This window comes from Ranitomeya imitator, chromosome 3, assembly GCF_032444005.1.
Source record: "Ranitomeya imitator isolate aRanImi1 chromosome 3, aRanImi1.pri, whole genome shotgun sequence".
Taxonomy (NCBI): Eukaryota; Metazoa; Chordata; class Amphibia; order Anura; family Dendrobatidae; genus Ranitomeya; species Ranitomeya imitator.
In genome coordinates, this window is record NC_091284.1 from 15,486,631 (window position 1) to 15,505,922 (window position 19,292).

At 48.1% G+C, this 19,292-nt stretch overlaps 1 protein-coding gene across 1 annotated transcript in view; it reads right to left on the reverse strand.

Moving 5' to 3' along the window:
* The window catches only part of CFAP44 (cilia and flagella associated protein 44), a 256,160-nt gene that overhangs the window by 194,363 nt on the left and 42,505 nt on the right, over positions 1–19,292 (reverse strand). The window contains exons 2-20 of the mRNA XM_069760527.1: positions 12,219–12,626; positions 12,042–12,140; positions 11,138–11,282; positions 10,636–10,798; positions 10,441–10,543; positions 10,149–10,365; positions 9,922–10,036; positions 9,603–9,767; positions 8,191–8,346; positions 7,753–7,800; positions 7,401–7,500; positions 4,114–4,208; positions 3,582–3,791; positions 2,771–2,881; positions 2,297–2,449; positions 1,639–1,866; positions 1,398–1,546; positions 251–530; positions 112–167 (exon numbers count right to left, since the gene is read on the reverse strand). Coding sequence (XP_069616628.1) covers positions 112–167; positions 251–530; positions 1,398–1,546; positions 1,639–1,866; positions 2,297–2,449; positions 2,771–2,881; positions 3,582–3,791; positions 4,114–4,208; positions 7,401–7,500; positions 7,753–7,800; positions 8,191–8,346; positions 9,603–9,767; positions 9,922–10,036; positions 10,149–10,365; positions 10,441–10,543; positions 10,636–10,798; positions 11,138–11,282; positions 12,042–12,140; positions 12,219–12,626 — 3,001 coding nt within the window. The remainder of the gene's footprint in view (positions 1–111; positions 168–250; positions 531–1,397; positions 1,547–1,638; positions 1,867–2,296; positions 2,450–2,770; positions 2,882–3,581; positions 3,792–4,113; positions 4,209–7,400; positions 7,501–7,752; positions 7,801–8,190; positions 8,347–9,602; positions 9,768–9,921; positions 10,037–10,148; positions 10,366–10,440; positions 10,544–10,635; positions 10,799–11,137; positions 11,283–12,041; positions 12,141–12,218; positions 12,627–19,292) is intronic.

The following is a 19,292-nucleotide window of genomic DNA, read 5'->3' on the forward strand; positions in this document are numbered from 1 at the left end:
CCTGGTCTGACTATTGATTAGATGCAGTAAGATGGTGAAGGAGTAACGATCCAATGGTGTGATGACATACAGCAGGTCTGCGGTACAACAATACATTACATGGGACTTCACCTGTAAGCGTCCGGATCATCGATATCCTCCGCAGGCCTCTCTTCATCAAGGCGGAGCTGCAAAATACAAAGATATCAGTGACAGCGGGATCCCACCGATGTGGGACGGTATCTGCTGACGATGTGATGATGGAGCCCACCCTAGGAGAAGGCACTTTAGCTTTCTTCACTTTCAGCTCTCGCTCAATGTCCTCCATGGAGAGGATGCTGAAGGTGAAGATGTTCCCATCGGCTCCGCAGGTGACGAGATACTGGTTATCGAAGCTGGAGCTGATGGCCTGGATGGCTCCGTACTGGTTATCATGGACCCCGAGAGACCAGTAATTGCCCATGGAATGGAGCCCAGGGTCGTTGGGCTGCAGGGGGTAGACCCTGATCGCTCCGTCCCGCATCCCACAGAACAGCAGCTGCTTGTTGGAGCTGAGGACGAGATGGAAAGAAAAAATACAAAATGTTAAGCTCCGTAAGTATAAGCATCTGATTGATCAGAGTCCTGGAGAGGGTCACCTAGTAATCAAGGAAAACGGCCTCTGCCCCTTTAAAGAGGACCTGTCACCAGGTCAGAAGTGGGCAGTGTTTGCTCTTAATTTATTCCTGCTGCTCCTTTTCAGTTTTTTCAGTTTTTTATTATTTTTAATTGTCCATACGGTTCCAAAGATATGGGCATTTTCAATTAGTGCAAATTTTTATGGCCTTTACCAAGGGGTTGTGGCTCCCAGCATTCCTCAGGGGCGTGTCTTTAAGCTGCTCTGCAATGCAAGCACCACCCCCTCGGTACAGATCATTAAAAATAAGCACCAAATATAAAGGGCCACATCTCTGGAACTGTACAGGGGAAATAAAAAAAACACTAAATCCTCTGAGGAGCAGCGAGAATAAAATAAAAGGAAGAACTGGACAATTCTGACTCGGTGACAGGTATGGAGATGCAACTTCATTCAGGACAGCCGAGGAAACAGTTTTTTAATGCCATTCATATTGTCGCCTGGCACCTGTCAGTCTTCCTTTGGCCCTGATGTTTGGCTAGTTTTCTAACTACACTCCTGTCTCATCCACTGACCGCTCCTGGTTCTGCCGCACATCCACGACCACAAGTGATGGATCTCCAGGCAGCAAAGTCCGTACCCACTTGTGGGGGTGAAGGGTGATTGTCAGGGGATATCCAGCCTCAGATTACATGTGGCCAGACCAATTAGACTGGCTATATTTCTGATCCTGCCCGACCCTAGTCCCTGACAGGGCAACCTGAGAACGTGGTCTGGATGGGACGCAGAAGAGGTTCTCTACCTGAAGTGCATTTTGTGGATGGGATTGCTGCTGGTGTTATCGATCGGCAGAGCTTGCACCGGTTCGTCTCTTCTCATAGTCGGATCCTCAACTTGTCCACCGGCATCAGAAAACTGGCAGAGGTAGAGGAACCCGGAGTCGTACCCATCCTGATGAAGAGGAGAAGAATGACACATTAGGGCATAAAACAGAACCAGCAGACAGATGATGATAATGGTGGTGGCGGCCACATGACACTTACCAGGGATAACCAGAACTTCCCAGGACTGGCGTAGAAACCACACAGGATGGGACTGGGCTCTTCTGGGACGTAGAGCTCCGGCAGCTTCTCCTCTTCATCATCGGTGACTGGCGGCAGGTCGTCTTCTGACAACTCTGCTCCGCGCTCCTTCTGTTCCTGTATCCAGGCGTCCCGCTCCTTCATCTTCTGCTCCCGGACCTTCCGTATGTGATCCAGCCGCTCCTCCCTCTGTAGACCAGAGAGGAGGGAACAGTGGGGACAAATATAAGGGATAAACCATAGCGGGGTCCCATCACTGGGACCCCAAAGACTCTGACTATGAGGGGGCCATGGCACTGAGTCAGCACCTTTCTAGATGTGCAGGAAAACATAGTAGGGGCTGCAAAGCTAAAGCAGCACCGAGACCACCGCGCTTTCTGGACGTGTCCGTTGCCATGATCTGATGATCTCACAGGAGATGACCGGAGTTGTGCCTTCTACAGTCCAGCTTTCTTCTTTTTACATTTCTATCCATGGTACATTAAAAAATCCAAAAGGGACCCAAAGATGATGCCTATATGTATCCATACCGCCATACTGCCCCCTGTCGTGGCCACAGGAAGGAACCCCCAGGCCGGATGTAACTTACGTAGCTGGAGGGTCTGCGCCCAGTTCTTACCTCAATCTTTGACTTGATGCTACTGAATCTGAAGTAACTTATGGGAAGGTTGAGGATTTCGTAGGTGGAAGCCGGGTCCGTCTTGTCGGCTGTCGGGGCCGGGATCTGAACGGCGAATCCGTTGTCACAGAGAACGAGCAGCGCGCTCAGCTCCTGCAACCGAGAGGCGTAAATGCAGATAGGTTCACCGCGGCCCACAGAGATTGGATGCGACAATCCCAGCCTGACCGGTGTCTACCGCCGTGAATTCGGCGTGAATTTCCCCGTGCAGACTCATCCAATACTCATGGATGAGAGAAAATACTGTTATGTGACCCCCGGCCTAAAAGGAATTTACGGACAATATTATTACAGGAACCAGTAGAGGTGAGAAAACAGATTTGTAGGCCCACGTCGTCAGTCCATGGCCGCCAGACCAGAGCACTGCCATCCTCCCCACCTGCTGGTGTCACCACCGACTGTGCGGCTACTCACGTGTGAGGACGGAGACCAGTGTAACTCCCGGACGGGTCCTGGAAGACGCACGAATCCAAGAGGTTCATAGACATCGCCGACAGCAAAGAAGAAGACGGTTCTGTCCGCGCTCTGCCGCGGGGAAGGAGAGAGGATTATTACCACTGCTCCAGTTATACAGTACGACCTATACAATAACCCGAGAGGAATATGGGTGCAGCTCCGTCTGTGACTAGAGCATATACTAGGATGTGCAGATAATGAAGAAGCAGCACTTTTATTCCACATACATCATGTCTTACCCTCTAGTCACAGACGGAGCTGCATCCATAGTTCTCTTTCATTTTATAGGTTGCAGAACTTCCCGTTGCTGCTTGTACAAAAAAAAGGACATCTACAAAGCAACTGAAGGAAGTGGCCACTGTCCATTTTTTGCTCTTTTCTGTTTTTCCTCCCCTTTTTCCAGCAGACACACATCGCCATATGATGCGTTGTTTTTGCTTGCTGTATGACGCCATTCATTTTACCAAACAGTCTACTGAAAAATGGAAGGAAAAAATAAAAGGAAATGGCGGAAAAAAAACCGATTTGGTACAAATGACCTGGTGCCGGGAGTCTGCTGCCATTGATGACAGTGAGAGATTTTATATTACTGCTTTTAAAGAAATAAAAATCGTTTTTCTGCTTCCCATAGCAGGGGTCTACAGTATCCCATCACACCATGTGACTGCACTACAGCAGAGGGGGGACGATGGGCACAAACCAGACTCCGACTCCTTCACAAACCCCTTAACTGCTGGTTAGCGGCAGCGATCGGCGCTAACTCTTTTACCCCCGTGGAAAGGATCTCTCCATTGCGCTCATAGGCCAGGGCCGTGACTGGAGCATTGTGCGGCTTGAAGGCTTGTCTCAGGTTTACTGCTGCATCCTGGGTGCCCCTCCGTCCCGCCATGGCGCTCCTGCCGAAGGCACTGTGAACCTCCAGGACACGGACGACCCCGTCTTCGAATCCCATGGCAAACAAGCCGCCTTTGGGATTAACCTGCAGAAGAGAAGATGGTGAACGGATGGAAGCGGGAGGCCGAGAAAACACAGAGAATTACTGCTGCAATGATGGCGTCACACCCCGCACAGTAATTCTAGGGGGGCTCCATAAGTGACACCAAAACCACATTTTCAGTTTATTGGTGCAGTGATTGTAAAGGCGCAGTCTGACGGCCATATAAATCAGAAGGCAATGCTCGGACTGGCCCAAAAGCTTCATATATGTGTATGCAGCTGTCACGCTCGGGTCAGGAGAGCCGCCGGCCAGTCCGATCTCGCTCCGATTTATATGGCCGTCTGACTATGTTCGAGGAGCTGACCATGCGAGGAGCCCACGTCAGGGCCGTGCCGCCTTGCTTAAACTTCACGTCCACGAGAGGAACCTTCCCTGCAAAGTCGTAGATCCTCAGAGATCCTGAAATAGAAAGAGACCGATGAACTTTACATACGGGGAACGCAATAAACTGACTGCACAGATTAAAGTCTCCTACGGTCTACAACACAAGCCTCCAGGGCCCCGCACTACAACTGCCAGCACATAAGGAGCTGAGCGTATGAAGGGGGTTACCCTCCACTATCAAAGTATCATGGGGTGACACATTGAAAAGCCAGCATGGAGGGTGAAGGAGAAGGATGCAGGATGGGGGAGCGGTGCGGGCTCACTAGACGAGTATAGGTATTGGTGAACCCCTTTACCCCCTTCCGGACATTGGACGGGCTGGTATGTCCAATGTCGGGTCCCTTGGTAAGATGTGAGCTCAGGAGCCGACGTCTGCCTCTAACAGCTGCAAGCGAGCCTAAACGCCACTGTAAATCTCTGAGCGAGCCTAAACGCCACTGTAAATCTCTGAGCGAGCCTAAACGCCACTGTAAATCTCTGAGCGGGCCTAAACGCCACTGCAAATCTCTGAGCGAGCCTAAACGCCATTGTAAATCTCTGAGCGGGCCTAAACGCCACTGTGAATCTCTGAGCGAGCCTAAACGCCACTGTAAATCTCTGAGCGAGCCTAAACGCCACTGTAAATCTCTGAGCGAGCCTAAACGCCACTGTAAATCTCTGAGCGAGCCTAAACGCCACTGTAAATCTCTGAGGGGGCCTAAACGGCACTGTAAATCTCTGAGCGAGCCTAAACGCCACTGAAAATCTCTGAGGGGGCCTAAACGGCACTGTAAATCTCTGAGGGGGCCTAAACGGCACTGCAAATCTCTGAGCGAGCCTAAACGCCATTGTAAATCTCTGAGCGGGCCTAAACGCCACTGTGAATCTCTGAGCGAGCCTAAACGCCACTGTAAATCTCTGAGCGAGCCTAAACGCCACTGTAAATCTCTGAGCGAGCCTAAACGCCACTGTGAATCTCTGAGCGAGCCTAAACGCCACTGTAAATCTCTGAGCGAGCCTAAACGCCACTGTAAATCTCTGAGGGGGCCTAAACGGCACTGTAAATCTCTGAGCGAGCCTAAACGCCACTGTAAATCTCTGAGCGGGCCTAAACGCCACTGTAAATCTCTGAGCGAGCCTAAACGCCACTGTAAATCTCTGAGCGAGCCTAAACGCCACTGTAAATCTCTGAGCGGGCCTAAACGCCACTGTAAATCTCTGAGCGAGCCTAAACGCCACTGTAAATCTCTGAGCGGGCCTAAACGCCACTGTAAATCTCTGAGCGAGCCTAAACGCCACTGTAAATCTCTGAGCGGGCCTAAACGCCACTGTAAATCTCTGAGCGAGCCTAAACGCCACTGTTAATCTCTGAGCGAGCCTAAACGCCACTGTAAATCTCTGAGCGAGCCTAAAGGCCACTGTAAATCTCTGAGCGGGCCTAAACACCACTGTAAATCTCTGAGCGAGCCTAAACGCCACTGTAAATCTCTGAGCGGGCCTAAATGCCACTGTAAATCTCTCAGCGAGTCTAAACGCCACTGTAAATCTCTGAGCGGGCCTAAACACCACTGTAAATCTCTGAGCGAGCCTAAACGCCACTGTAAATCTCTGAGCGAGTTTAAAGGCCACTGTAAATCCCTGAGCGAGCCTAAACGCCACTGTATATCTCTGAGCGAGCCTAAACGCCACGGTAAATCTCTGAGCGAGCCTAAACGCCACTGTAAATCTCTGAGCGAGCCTAAAGGCCACTGTAAATCTCTGAGCGAGTCTAAACGCCACTGTAAATCTCTGAGCGAGCCTAAAGGCCACTGTAAATCACTGAGCGAGTCTAAACGCCACTTTAAATCTCTGAGCGAGCCTAAACGCCACTCTCTGAGCGAGCCTAAATGCCACTGTAAATCACTGAGCGGGCCTAAACGCCACTGTAAATCTCTGAGCGAGCCTAAACACCACTGTAAATCTCTGAGCGAGCCTAAACGCCACTGTAAATCTCTGAGCGAGCCTAAACGCCACTGTAAATCTCTGAGCGAGCCTAAACGCCACTGTAAATCTCTGAGCGGGCCTAAACGCCACTGTAAATCTCTGAGCGAGCCTAAAGGCCACTGTAAATCTCTGAGCGAGCCTAAACGCCACTGTAAATCTCTGAGCGAGTCTAAACGCCACTGTAAATCTCTGAGCGAGCCTAAACGCCACTGTAAATCTCTGAGCGAGCCTAAACGCCACTGTAAATCTCTGAGCGAGCCTAAAGGCCACTGTAAATCTCTGAGCGAGCCTAAACGCCACTGTAAATCTCTGAGCGAGCCTAAAGGCCACTGTAAATCTCTGAGCGAGCCTAAAGGCCACTGTAAATCTCTGAGCGAGCCTAAACGCCACTGTCAATCTATGAGCGAGCCTAAACACCACTATAAATCTCTGAGCGAGCCTAAACGCCACTGAAGCGCTCGAAACGTTGTATGTACCCAAGATGGTATCAATAAAAAGGTTTTTGGGTTTTGTTTATGTTCATTGTGCTGTAAAAATCGCCTAGAAACACGATTATCACCGTGTCCAGATATGGTGATAAAGAAAAAAGATTTTTAAAAATTATTTTTTACATTGTTTCTTAGTCCCCTTAGGGGAGTTGAACCTGTGGTCAAGCCACAATATTGCGGTGACAGTGATGACAGTGACTGGGGGTCTTCAGCAGACCCCCGCTATCATAGTAACCCATCGGCCTCCCACAATCGCATCGCGGGGGGCTGCTGGGAGCAGCTGCCCGTTCTATTTAAATGCCGCAGTCACAGATTGACAGCTGCATTTAAATGGTTAACGGCTGCGGGCGTAACTTGGCGTCAGCCGCTTCTGCTACAGATCGCTGCATGCTATTTAATATAGACAGTACCTTCCGTATGTGCAGAGAGCGCAGCTCCTGAGCCCCCTCCACATGTGAGGACCCCTTCCCAGGACCCCAATAACACGTCCATTTACAGACAGGGCTTTATGAATTTGATGATTATGTCTCGCCAGAAATATTACTCCAGTCAGGGACTGAAGTTACATCTCTGGCGCAAGAAACACCACCATTATTGATGGACTTGATGGGCCGGCGCAGCCATGCCCCTTCCTGCCCCGGCTCCATTTTGGCAGAACTGCTCGAAAATGACGAGTTTTCAAAGTATCTAAAGTAATTTTTATGGCATAAAAAAAGTTGATGAATCGTGACCGATGACTGTGCTACCAGGGACTTACGGTCTGCGGATGTAGTGGCCATGAGATACGTTGATGGAGATGCATCCATGGCATTTATTTTGCCGGCGTGAAAAGAGGAGAGGCATTCTGGGTCTTGTGTCTGCGGAGACAAGCAAGGCGGCCATTGTGGTTACACAACCGACAGGCGAATAAATCATAAAGCAAATGACCCGGCACACAAGTCACAAAACGAGCGACCACATCGCCATCCTGGCACCAGCCCCGGCACGGCAGATTCTCGCGATCTTCATCCATAATCAACAGGGTTTGTGATTGACCGGACCCCGGCTGTTTTCTGTAGTTTTACCTAATTATCGTTACAAATGTCAAGAAGTAAAAGTATGAAACTTACTATATTGGAAAAGGAGAGATCCAGCTTCCATATTCCCCCACTGGCGTCCTGCAAATCAAAGGCGAGAGCAGAAAATGAGGCAGCAAATACTAACGGGAGAAGACCGGTCTGAATATGTGTGGGGTCCTCGCTACCCAACTGCACGAGGGGGAGATTTCCATAGTGCGCCTCCCTCGTGGGGGTCTATAGCACAGTCCCACGCATAGTGCTGACGTGTTGTTAAGGCGGCAGGACCCCTGCGCAGCTGCACAGTTCTCATATATGATATGTCTTAACAGGATTAGTGAAGGCAGAGAATCATGGCTGCCTCTATAACTAAGGGCGGCCATGATCTCAGGCTGCTACACCAGTATAACACTGCTCCAAGCAAAATCCTTCATGTCATATCCCCACGGCAGCATCCCTGTTCATACCAAAAAGAAACAAAGCATAGCCTACCTGCGCAAACCACACCGAGGGGCCACCACCCACAGACTTCACCATGTACTGCAGGTTTACGTTTTTTCCAACCAGAAGCTCATTCATGGGCTCCATCTCCAAGAGACCAGTGTCATCCACAGAGTCTGCTGTATCCACTGTCTCAAAATCCCAAACCTGAAGGAAACAGACATATAGTAACATAGTAACATAGTAACATAGTTAGTAAGGCCGAAAAAAGACATTTGTCCATCCAGTTCAGCCTATATTCCATCATAATAAATACCCAGATCTACGTCCTTCTACAGAACCTAATAATTGTATGATACAATATTGTTCTGCTCCAGGAAGACATCCAGGCCTCTCTTGAACCCCTCGACTGAGTTCGCCATCACCACCTCCTCAGGCAAGCAATTCCAGATTCTCACTGCCCTAACAGTAAAGAATCTTCTTCTATGTTGGTGGAAAAACCTTCTCTCCTCCAGACGCAAAGAATGCCCCCTTGTGCCCGTCACCTTCCTTGGTATAAACAGATCCCCAGCGAGATATTTGTATTGTCCCCTTATATACTTATACATGGTTATTAGATCGCCCCTCAGTCGTCTTTTTTCTAGACTAAATAATCCTAATTTCGCTAATCTATCTGGGTATTGTAGTTCTCCCATCCCCTTTATTAATTTTGTTGCCCTCCTTTGTACTCTCTCTAGTTCCATTATATCCTTCCTGAGCACCGGTGCCCAAAACTGGACACAGTACTCCATGTGCGGTCTAACTAGGGATTTGTACAGAGGCAGTATAATGCTCTCATCATGTGTATCCAGACCTCTTTTAATGCACCCCATGATCCTGTTTGCCTTGGCAGCTGCTGCCTGGCACTGGCTGCTCCAGGTAAGTTTATCATTAACTAGGATCCCCAAGTCCTTCTCCCTGTCAGATTTACCCAGTGGTTTCCCGTTCAGTGTGTAATGGTGATATTGATTCCCTCTTCCCATGTGTATAACCTTACATTTATCATTGTTAAACCTCATCTGCCACCTTTCAGCCCAAGTTTCCAACTTATCCAGATCCATCTGTAGCAGAATACTATCTTCTCTTGTATTAACTGCTTTACATAGTTTTGTATCATCTGCAAATATCGATATTTTACTGTGTAAACCTTCTACCAGATCATTAATGAATATGTTGAAGAGAACAGGTCCCAATACTGACCCCTGCGGTACCCCACTGGTCACAGCGACCCAGTTAGAGACTATACCATTTATAACCACCCTCTGCTTTCTATCACTAAGCCAGTTACTAACCCATTTACACACATTTTCCCCCAGACCAAGCATTCTCATTTTGTGTACCAACCTCTTGTGCAAAACAAAAATATAATTCGAAGCCTTTATGTTTCTCATTTCAGTCACATATATATAGGAACAGAAGCTTACCCTGACAGAGCCATCAGCACCAATGGTGATAAGTTCTCCTTCATCTAAGACAAACTGGTTAATAGGCCCGCTATGACATGGTCTTCGGCCTCTTCTACATATCTCCACCTTGATGAGACCACCTTCCCAGAGGAGCATGTTGCCCCATTCTGACCCAGATATCACCTGCAGAGAAAATGTGGCCTCTTAGCACGCACCCATGGCGGTGCCCATTATTTAATTGTGCTATTATTTATATATTTTTTCAGTGTTTTCTATTACAGTAAAATGCCAATAAAATTTCAGAATGTGATCTCCATTGTATAAAAAGTTTACATACCTTTCCATCCGGTAATGCGACATATCCTTCAATGTCTGTTAGGGCCGTTTTTCCAAACCTTCCAAGTTCCCCTTGCAGTTTTAAGCCAGTGAATGTGCGTGCCATCTTCCAAAACCTACACAAAGAACAAGATATACACTGGTCAATATAACATATATTCTGTATGACTTGTGGGGATGCGATAGAAGCAAGGTCATATTATGTGACAGACTGACGCAAAAACTTACCTAATGTGCCCTGTCCCACAAGTAGTAAGCTGTTCTTCATTTTCTGGAGAAAAGGTAACTTGAAACACATCTTGGGAAAATGCCTTGGATCTCAGCATGATCTTTTCTTGCTTCCAGTCCCAGATAGTCAACATATAATCTGGGCAGCTGCCCACACTGGCAAGAAGTGACCCTGACATATTGAAGTCTATGAAGGCATAGGCTTCTTCTGTGCCCCCTGAGGGAAAAAAAAAGTGACTCTAATGGGTCTGATTTCTACATTTTTATAGTTAAACTTTAGCTCGGGTCTCACCTCTGAGGATCCGATATGGTTTCAGAGATGGGAATTCATACATGATAATATTGGGTTTGTGTCCCTTTTCTGCTACTGCAAAATAGATCTTGCTGGGATGAACCTGGAAAAGAAGAGGGGTTCATTATTTTGCAGGTAAATTTTGTAAGTTTCTATTATAAGGGTGAGTTATAGAAAATGGACTGATAAACTCACTGCAACAGCTCCAATACCCTGACCGCTGCTGCTCCTCAGATATTGCTGTTCATGAGTTTTAAGTCCTAGGATGATGGCCATAGTGCCAGCTACATAAAGCAAGGTCTGGTCATTCAGCAAGTGCAAATTTGCCCTTTTTGTACAGTCATAGCCAAAAGAATGTCTGAGACAAATTAAGAAAACATCAACATTTGAAAACCAAGTGTATTCAACTGCTCTAGTACATCCTGGTGAAGGGGTTAAAATGTTATATTTCTATCATGGTGGGTCCCCTCTAGTGCACTGGATGTTGGGTTGGGAGGTTCCTACATTTTCCAACATTTTACTATACTACATGGAAATAGTAAAACTATTTTTCAAATCTACATTTAATATATTAGTTATCAGACCATCTTTCATTGTTGGCGTTGTGTATGTACCCATTGCGGTACCTACAAAGCGATTCTCTCTATTGTCATCTATAAGCATGTTTGGAAGATTTTAGCTCCTGGGAGAAGGATACAGAAGATGGAGGACTCCTCCAGGGATCCCTGAGTCTGGGGAGATGTATGGCTGGGAACAGATACTGTCATAGTCATAGAAAAAGTCATCAGGGATCTTCTCGGTTTCTTCCAATTCTTCTTCATCACCTTCATATGTTTGATGTTCTACAAAAGAAGATTCTATTTAATGACTTGTAGATATAAAGAGAGTTTAAAAATGGCTTTTTGCAAGGAATCTTCAACACTCCCAAAATCAGATGTAAAATCAAAGATTGGTATAATTGCTATCCGCTGATTGTTTGGACGACTCTACTGCAGTTGATTTGCTCTTCCGCTGTAAGATGCGGGACTTCAGCAGCCGCATCGTCTGCTCTGCGGCTGGATGTACAATGCGTACGAAGCCAGAACAGCACAGCGCCCTACAAAGTGTAGTGGCCATTCTAAGGTACTGCAGCTCAGATCGCATTCACTTCAGTAGGAGCTGCAGTACCAGAGAACGGCCACTATGCATTGTATGGAGCTGTGCTGTTCTGGCTCCATTCACTGTTTACATGTAGGCACTGTGTGAAATGCCAACCGTTGATTGGAGGAGGTGCTGGCTGAGTGTTGGGCCCCCAGCAATCTGATATTGCTGACCTTTTATAAGGAAATGTTTTTGATATCAAAGGTCTGGACAACCGCTTACATGGAGAATACCCAGAGCTCTGATACAAAGCTCCAAAACTACTAAAGAGACATAGAATAATATGATAAAATCTTCCTTACCTGCAGCCACCACTAGGTGGAGCTCTGGAGGTTATAGTGTTGTCGGCTCCCTCTAGTGGTGGCTGCAGGCACAGAACGTTATTACTTACCTCCATGTCTGCACAGAGGATTTGGAGCTTTGTGTCAGAAGGATGAGTACAGGGTATAGAGGTTACATACCCGTCCGCTCGGTGGTCTCCTCTTCCCCTCCTCCATCCACTGTACTATGGCCAGTGTCTACAATGTTCTCAGGCTGTGCAGCTTCTGCTCCCTCCTCACCTGCGGATTATATGACTGTATATAAATTATATAAATCCCGAAATCTGAGAATATTGTGACTCAGCCATAGACTCTCACCTTCTGGAGGAGGAGGATGGCTGCGGCCATCGGAGGGGTCCACGGTGTCGGCTTCTTGCGAGGTTTCCACTGCAGCGCTGACTCCATCCTCCTCCACGGACGCCCCCATCACAGTGTCAGCTCCTGACAACGACTCGTCACCGACACCAGGATAGTCCTGCGTGGACACTGTGCCATCCCCGGGGCCCCCAACTTCTCCATCACCGTCAGGTCGGGGTGAGGTAAGGATCGTCCCATCAGCTCCTGGACTGGAGACCTGCTCACTGGGGGGCTCAGGTAATCTGGGGGGTTCAGGTAATCCGGGGGGTTCAGGTAATCCGGGGGGCTCCTCTACATCGGGGGCAGAGACATCATCTGCATCTTCTTCCAGGACAGAATCCGGTGCTGAAGCGTCCGAACCACCCCCACCTAGGAAATGTACAGACGCCATTAATGTCCTACATCCCCCGACTCACCTACAGTAATACAGGGGGCGCCCCGAGTGTCCGCCCTGCACCCCAAATATTAGTGTGTCATAGTCCAGTACCCCGAGTGTCAGTGTCATTATCCTGTACCCCCAGTGTCAGTGTCATTATCCTGTACCCCCAGTGTCAGTGTCATTATCCTGTACCCCGAGTGTCAGTGTCATTCTCCTGCACCCCGAGTGTCAGTGTCATTATCCTGCACCCCGAGTGTCAGTGTCATTCTCCTGTACCCCCAGTGTCAGTGTCATTATCCTGTACCCCCAGTGTCAGTGTCATTATCCTGTACCCCCAGTGTCAGTGTCATTATCCTGTACCCCGAGTGTCAGTGTCATTATCCTGTACCCCGAGTGTCAGTGTCATTATCCTGTACTCCGAGTGTCAGTGTCATTATCCTGTACCCCGAGTGTCAGTGTCATTATCCTGTACCCCCAGTGTCAGTGTCATTATCCTGTACCCCCAGTGTCAGTGTCATTATCCTGTACCCCAGTGTCAGTGTCATTATCCTGTACCCCCAGTGTCAGTGTCATTATCCTGTACCCCGAGTGTCAGTGTCATTATCCTGTACCCCCAGTGTCAGTGTCATTATCCTGTACCCCCAGTGTCAGTGTCATTATCCTGTACCCCGAGTGTCAGTGTCATTATCCTGTACCCCGACTGTCAGTGTCATTATCCTGTACCCCCAGTGTCAGTGTCATTATCCTGTACCCCCAGTGTCAGTGTCATTATCCTGTATCCCCAGTGTCAGTGTCATTATCCTGTACCCCGAGTGTCAGTGTCATCATCCTGTACCCCGAGTGTCAGTGTCATTATCCTGTACCCCGAGTGTCAGTGTCATCATCCTGTATCCCCAGTGTCAGTGTCATTATCCTGTACCCCCAGTGTCAGTATCATTATCCTGTACCCCGAGTGTCAGTGTCATCATCCTGTACCCCAGTGTCAGTGTCATTATCCTGTACCCCCAGTGTCAGTGTCATTATCCTGTACCCCGAGTGTCAGTGTCATTATCCTGTACCCCAGTGTCAGTGTCATTATCCTGTACCCCGAGTGTCAGTGTCATTATCCTGTATCCCCAGTGTCAGTGTCATTATCCTGTACCCCCAGTGTCAGTGTCATTATCCTGTACCCCAGTGTCAGTGTCATTATCCTGTACCCCGAGTGTCAGTGTCATCATCCTGTACCCCAGTGTCAGTGTCATTATCCTGTACCCCGAGTGTCAGTGTCATTATCCTGTACCCCAGTGTCAGTGTCATTATCCTGTACCCCGAGTGTCAGTGTCATTATCCTGTACCCCCAGTTCTCAGTGTCATTATCCTGTACCCCCAGTGTCAGTGTCATTATCCTGTACCCCCAGTGTCAGTGTCTTTATCCTGTACCCCCAGTGTCAGTGTCATTATCCTGTACCCCCAGTGTCAGTGTCATTATCCTGTACCCCGAGTGTCAGCGTCATTATCTTGTACCCCCAGTGTCAGTGTCATTATCCTGTACCCCGAGTGTCAGTGTCATTATCCTGTACCCCCAGTGTCAGTGTCATTATCCTGTACCCCGAGTGTCAGTGTCATTATCCTGTACCCCAGTGTCAGTGTCATTATCCTGTACCCCCAGTGTCAGTGTCATTATCCTGTACCCCAGTGTCAGTGTCATTATCCTGTACCCCGAGTGTCAGTGTCATTATCCTGTACCCCCAGTTCTCAGTGTCATTATCCTGTACCCCCAGTGTCAGTGTCATTATCCTGTACCCCCAGTGTCAGTGTCTTTATCCTGTACCCCCAGTGTCAGTGTCATTATCCTGTACCCCCAGTGTCAGTGTCATTATCCTGTACCCCGAGTGTCAGCGTCATTATCTTGTACCCCCAGTGTCAGTGTCATTATCCTGTACCCCCAGTGTCAGTGTCATTATCCTGTACCCCGAGTGTCAGTGTCATTATCCTGTACCCCAGTGTCAGTGTCATTATCCTGTACCCCGAGTGTCAGCGTCATTATCCTGTACCCCCAGTGTCAGTGTCATTATCCTGTACCCCCAGTGTCAGTGTCATTATCCTGTACCCCCAGTGTCAGTGTCATTATCCTGTACCCCCAGTGTCAGTGTCATTATCCTGTACCCCGAGTGTCAGTGTCATTATCCTGTACCCCGAGTGTCAGTGTGATTATCCTGTACCCCGGGTGTCAGCGTCATTATCCTGTACCCCCAGTGTCAGTGTCATTATCCTGTACCCCCAGTGTCAGTGTCATTATCCTGCACCCCCAGTGTCAGTGTCATTATCCTGTACCCCCAGTGTCAGTGTCATTATCCTGTACCCCGAGTGTCAGTGTGATTATCCTGTACCCCGAGTGTCAGTGTCATTATCCTGTACCCCCAGTGTCAGTGTCATTATCCTGTACCCCGAGTGTCAGTGTGATTATCCTGTACCCCGAGTGTCAGTGTCATTATCCTGTACCCCCAGTGTCAGTGTCATTATCCTGCACCCCCAGTGTCAGTGTCATTATCCTGTACCCCCAGTGTCAGTGTCATTATCCTGTACCCCCAGTGTCAGTGTCATTATCCTGTACCCAGAGCATTTTGCAGTGAGAAATAAGTATTTGATCCCCTACCAACCATTAAGAGTTCTGGCTCCTACAGACCAGTAAGGGTATGTTTCCACGTGCAGGAAACGCTGCGTGTCTGACGCTGCATAGAGCCGCAGCGTCAGACACGCAGCGTCCAGATGTTACAGCATAGTGGAGGGGATTTAATGAAATCCCGTCTCCACTGTGCGTGGTAACACGCACGCGCCAGCCCTGCGACTCCGGACATGCTGCGCGTCTTTTCAGATCGCAGCATGTCCGTATATCTTGCGGCGACGCTGCGGCGCCGCAAGAAATAGCACAGGGCCCTATGCGATGGGTGCGATGATGCCGGATGTGTGCTGTTAACACATCCGGCATCATGGCGTCCCAGAAGGGGGCGGGGCTTACCGCAGAGCACTCCGACGATACCGCCGGCCATCCTGATCGTGGACACGCAGCCTTAGACGCTCCTAATCAACTCGTTACCTGCATTAATGACAGCTGTCTCACATAGTCACCTTTATAAAAGACTCCTGTCCACAGACTCAATTAATCAGAAAGACTCTGACCTCTACAACATGGGCAAGACCAAAGAGCTTTATAAGGATGTCAGGGACAAGATCATAGACCTGCACAAAGCTGGAATGGGCTACAAAATCATAAGTGAGACGCTGGGTGAGAAGGAGACAACTGTTGGTGCAATAGTAAGAAAATGGAAGAAATACAAAATGACTGTCAATCGACAACGATCTGGGGCACCATGCAAAATCTCACCTCGTGGGGTATCCTTATTCACGAGGAAGGTGAGAGATCAGCCTAAATAAAACTACACGGGGGGGGGGGACTTGTTAATGATCTCAAGGCAGCTGGGACCACAGTCACCAAGAAAACCATTAGTAACACATTACGCCGTTAAGGCGTAAAATCTTGCAGTGCCGCAAGGCCCCTCTGCTCAAGAAGACACATGTGCAGCCCGTCTGGAGTTTACCAATGAACACCTGGATGATTCTGTGAGTGATTGGGAGAAGGTGCTGTGGTCAGATGAGACAAAAATTGAGGTCTTTGGCATTAACTCAACTCGCTGTGTTAGAAGGAAGAGAAATGCTGCCTATGACCAAAAGAACACCATCCCCACTGTCAAGCATAGAGGTGGAAAGATTATGTTTTTGGGGGTGTTTCTCTGCTAGGCGCACAAGACTACTTCACCGCATCAACGGGAGAATGGATGGAGCCATGTACCGAAAAAATCCTGAGTGACAACCTCCTTCCCTCCGCTAGGACATTAACCCCTTCATGACCCAGCCTATTTTGACCTTAATGACCTGGCCTTTTTTTGCAATTCTGACCAGTGTCCCTTTTATGAGGTAGTAACTCAGGAACGCTTCAACGGATCCTAGTGATTCTGAGAATGTTTTTTGTGACATATTGGGCTTCATGTTATTGGTAAATTTAGGTCGATAATTTTTGCGTTTATTTGTGAAAAAAAATGGAAATTAATGAAAATTTCACAATTTTCAAATTTTGAATTTTTATTCTGTTAAACCAGAGAGTTATGTGACACAAAATAGTTAATAAATAACATTTCCCACATGTTTACTTTACATCAGCACAATTTTGGAAACAAAATTTTTTTTGCTAGGAAGTTATAAGGGTTAAAATTTGACCAGCGATTTGTCATTTTTACAACGAAATTTACAAAACCATTTTTTTTAGGGACCACCTCACATTTGAAGTCAGTTTGAGGGGTCTATATGGCTGAAAATACCCAAAAGTGACACCATTCTAAAAACTGCACCCCTCAAGGTGCTCAAAACCACATTCAAGAAGTTTATTAACCCTTCAGGTTCTTCACAGCAGCAGAAGCAACATGGAAGGAAAAAATGAACATTTAACTTTTTAGTCACAAAAATGATCTTTTAGCAACAATTTTTTTATTGTCCCAAGGGTAAAAGGAGAAAGTGGACCCAAAAAGTTGTTGTCCAATTTGTCCTGAGTACGTAGATACCCCATATGTGGGAGGGAACCATTGTTTGGGCGCACGGCAGGGCTTGGAAGGGAAGGAGCGCCATTTGACTTTTTGAATGAAAAATTGGCTCCAATCGTTAGCGGACACCATGTCGCGTTTGCAGAGCCCCTGTGTGCCTAAACATTGGAGCTCCCCCACAAGTGACCCCATTTTGGAAAGTAGACCCCCCAAGGAACTTATCTAGATGTGTGGTGAGCACTTTGAACCCCCAAGTGCTTCACAGAAGTTTATAACTCAGCTGTGAAAATATAAAAATCATTTTTCTTTCCCCAAAAATGATTTTTTTAGCCCGCAATTTTTTATTTTCACAAGGGTAACAGGAGAAATTGGACCCCAATTGTTGTTGTCCAGTTTTTCCTGAGTATGCTGATACATCATATGTGGGGGGAGCCACTATTTGGGCACACGTCGGGGCTCGGAAGTGAGGGAGCACCATTTGACTTTTTGAACACAAGATTGGCTGGAATCAATGGTGGCGCCATGTTGCGTTTGGAGACCCCTGATGTGCCTAAACAATGGAAACCCCTCATTTCTAACTCCAACACTAACCCCAACACACCCCTAACCCTAATCCCAACTCTAACCATGACCCTAATCACAACCATAACCCCAAGACACCCCTAATCCCAACCCTAACCATAACCACAAGCCTAATCCTAATCCTAACCATAACCACAAGCCTAATCCTAATCCTAACCATAACCACAAGCCTAACCCTAATCTTAACCCTAATTCCAACCCTAAGGCTATGTACCCTAGTTGCGGATTTGTGTGCAGCGTTTTCCGCACTGTTTTTTAAAAATCCGCAGGACACCTGCGGATTTACCGTGGATTTCCAGTGTTTTTTGTGCGGATTTCACCAGCGGATTCCTATACAGGAACAGGTGTAAAACGCTGCGGAATCTGCACAACGAATTGACATGCTGCGGGAAATACAGAGCGGTATTTTCTGCACCATGGGGACAGCGGGTTTGGTTTTCCATATGTTTACATGGTACCGTAAACGTGATGGAAAATTGCTACAAATCCGCAGCGGCGAATCCGCACCGTGTGCACATAGCCTACTTCTAACCCTAATTCTAACCTAATTGCAACCCTAACCCTAATGGAAAAATAAATATAAATATATTTTCTTTATTTTATTATGTTCCCTACCTATGGGGGTGATAAAGGGGGGGGGGGGGTTATTTACTATTTTTTTTTAGTTTGATCACTGTGATATGATCTATCACAGTGATCAAAATGAATGAACGAATCTGCCGGCCTGCAGATTTGGCGGGCGCACTGAGCATGCACCCACCATTTTGGAAGATGGTGGCGCCCATCCTAGAAGGCGGATGGACACCGGGAGGGACCCTGGGACTCCGGAGTTATGGGGCGGTGGAATCGGACAGCGTTGAGGGCGCCGGACAGGGTGAAGGGGAAAGGAGGGCAACGGAGGACATAATGGAGGGTAGAAAACACTGGCGGCTGCAGATCGCCGCTGTAAGTCGGTGGTGGGGTCAGATTGGGGTCTCCAATGGTGGCCAATGATATTGCAGCATCGGCCATGGCTGGATTTTAATATTTCATCAATTTTCATTGGTGAAGTATTACGATTGCTCTGATTGACTGTTTCACTTTCAAAAGCCAATCAGAGCGATAGTAGCCATGGGGGGAGGGAGGGGGCAAAGCCACCAGCCTTGGGCTCAAGTACCATTCCCCCCCCCCCCCCCCCCCCCCCCGTCCCTGCAGGTTGGGTGAAATTTCAGTTAACCCTTTCACCCGAACTGCGGGAATGCAATCCTGCCATGATCATGACGCCACATAGGCGTCACAGGTCAGATTGGCACCGGCTTTCATGGCGCCTACGTGGCGTCACAGGTCGGAAACGGGTTAAAAATGGGTCGTGGCTCATTTCAACTATCAGCATCCAAAGGTGGCAAAAGCGCATATTTCCGCCGGATTGGGGATCTGGCTAACTTCCTAGGCACGTTTGAACTTCCACTAATAGATCTTACGGATTGGCCTCTGGCTCCGACACTTCCAGATGCTCCTCCA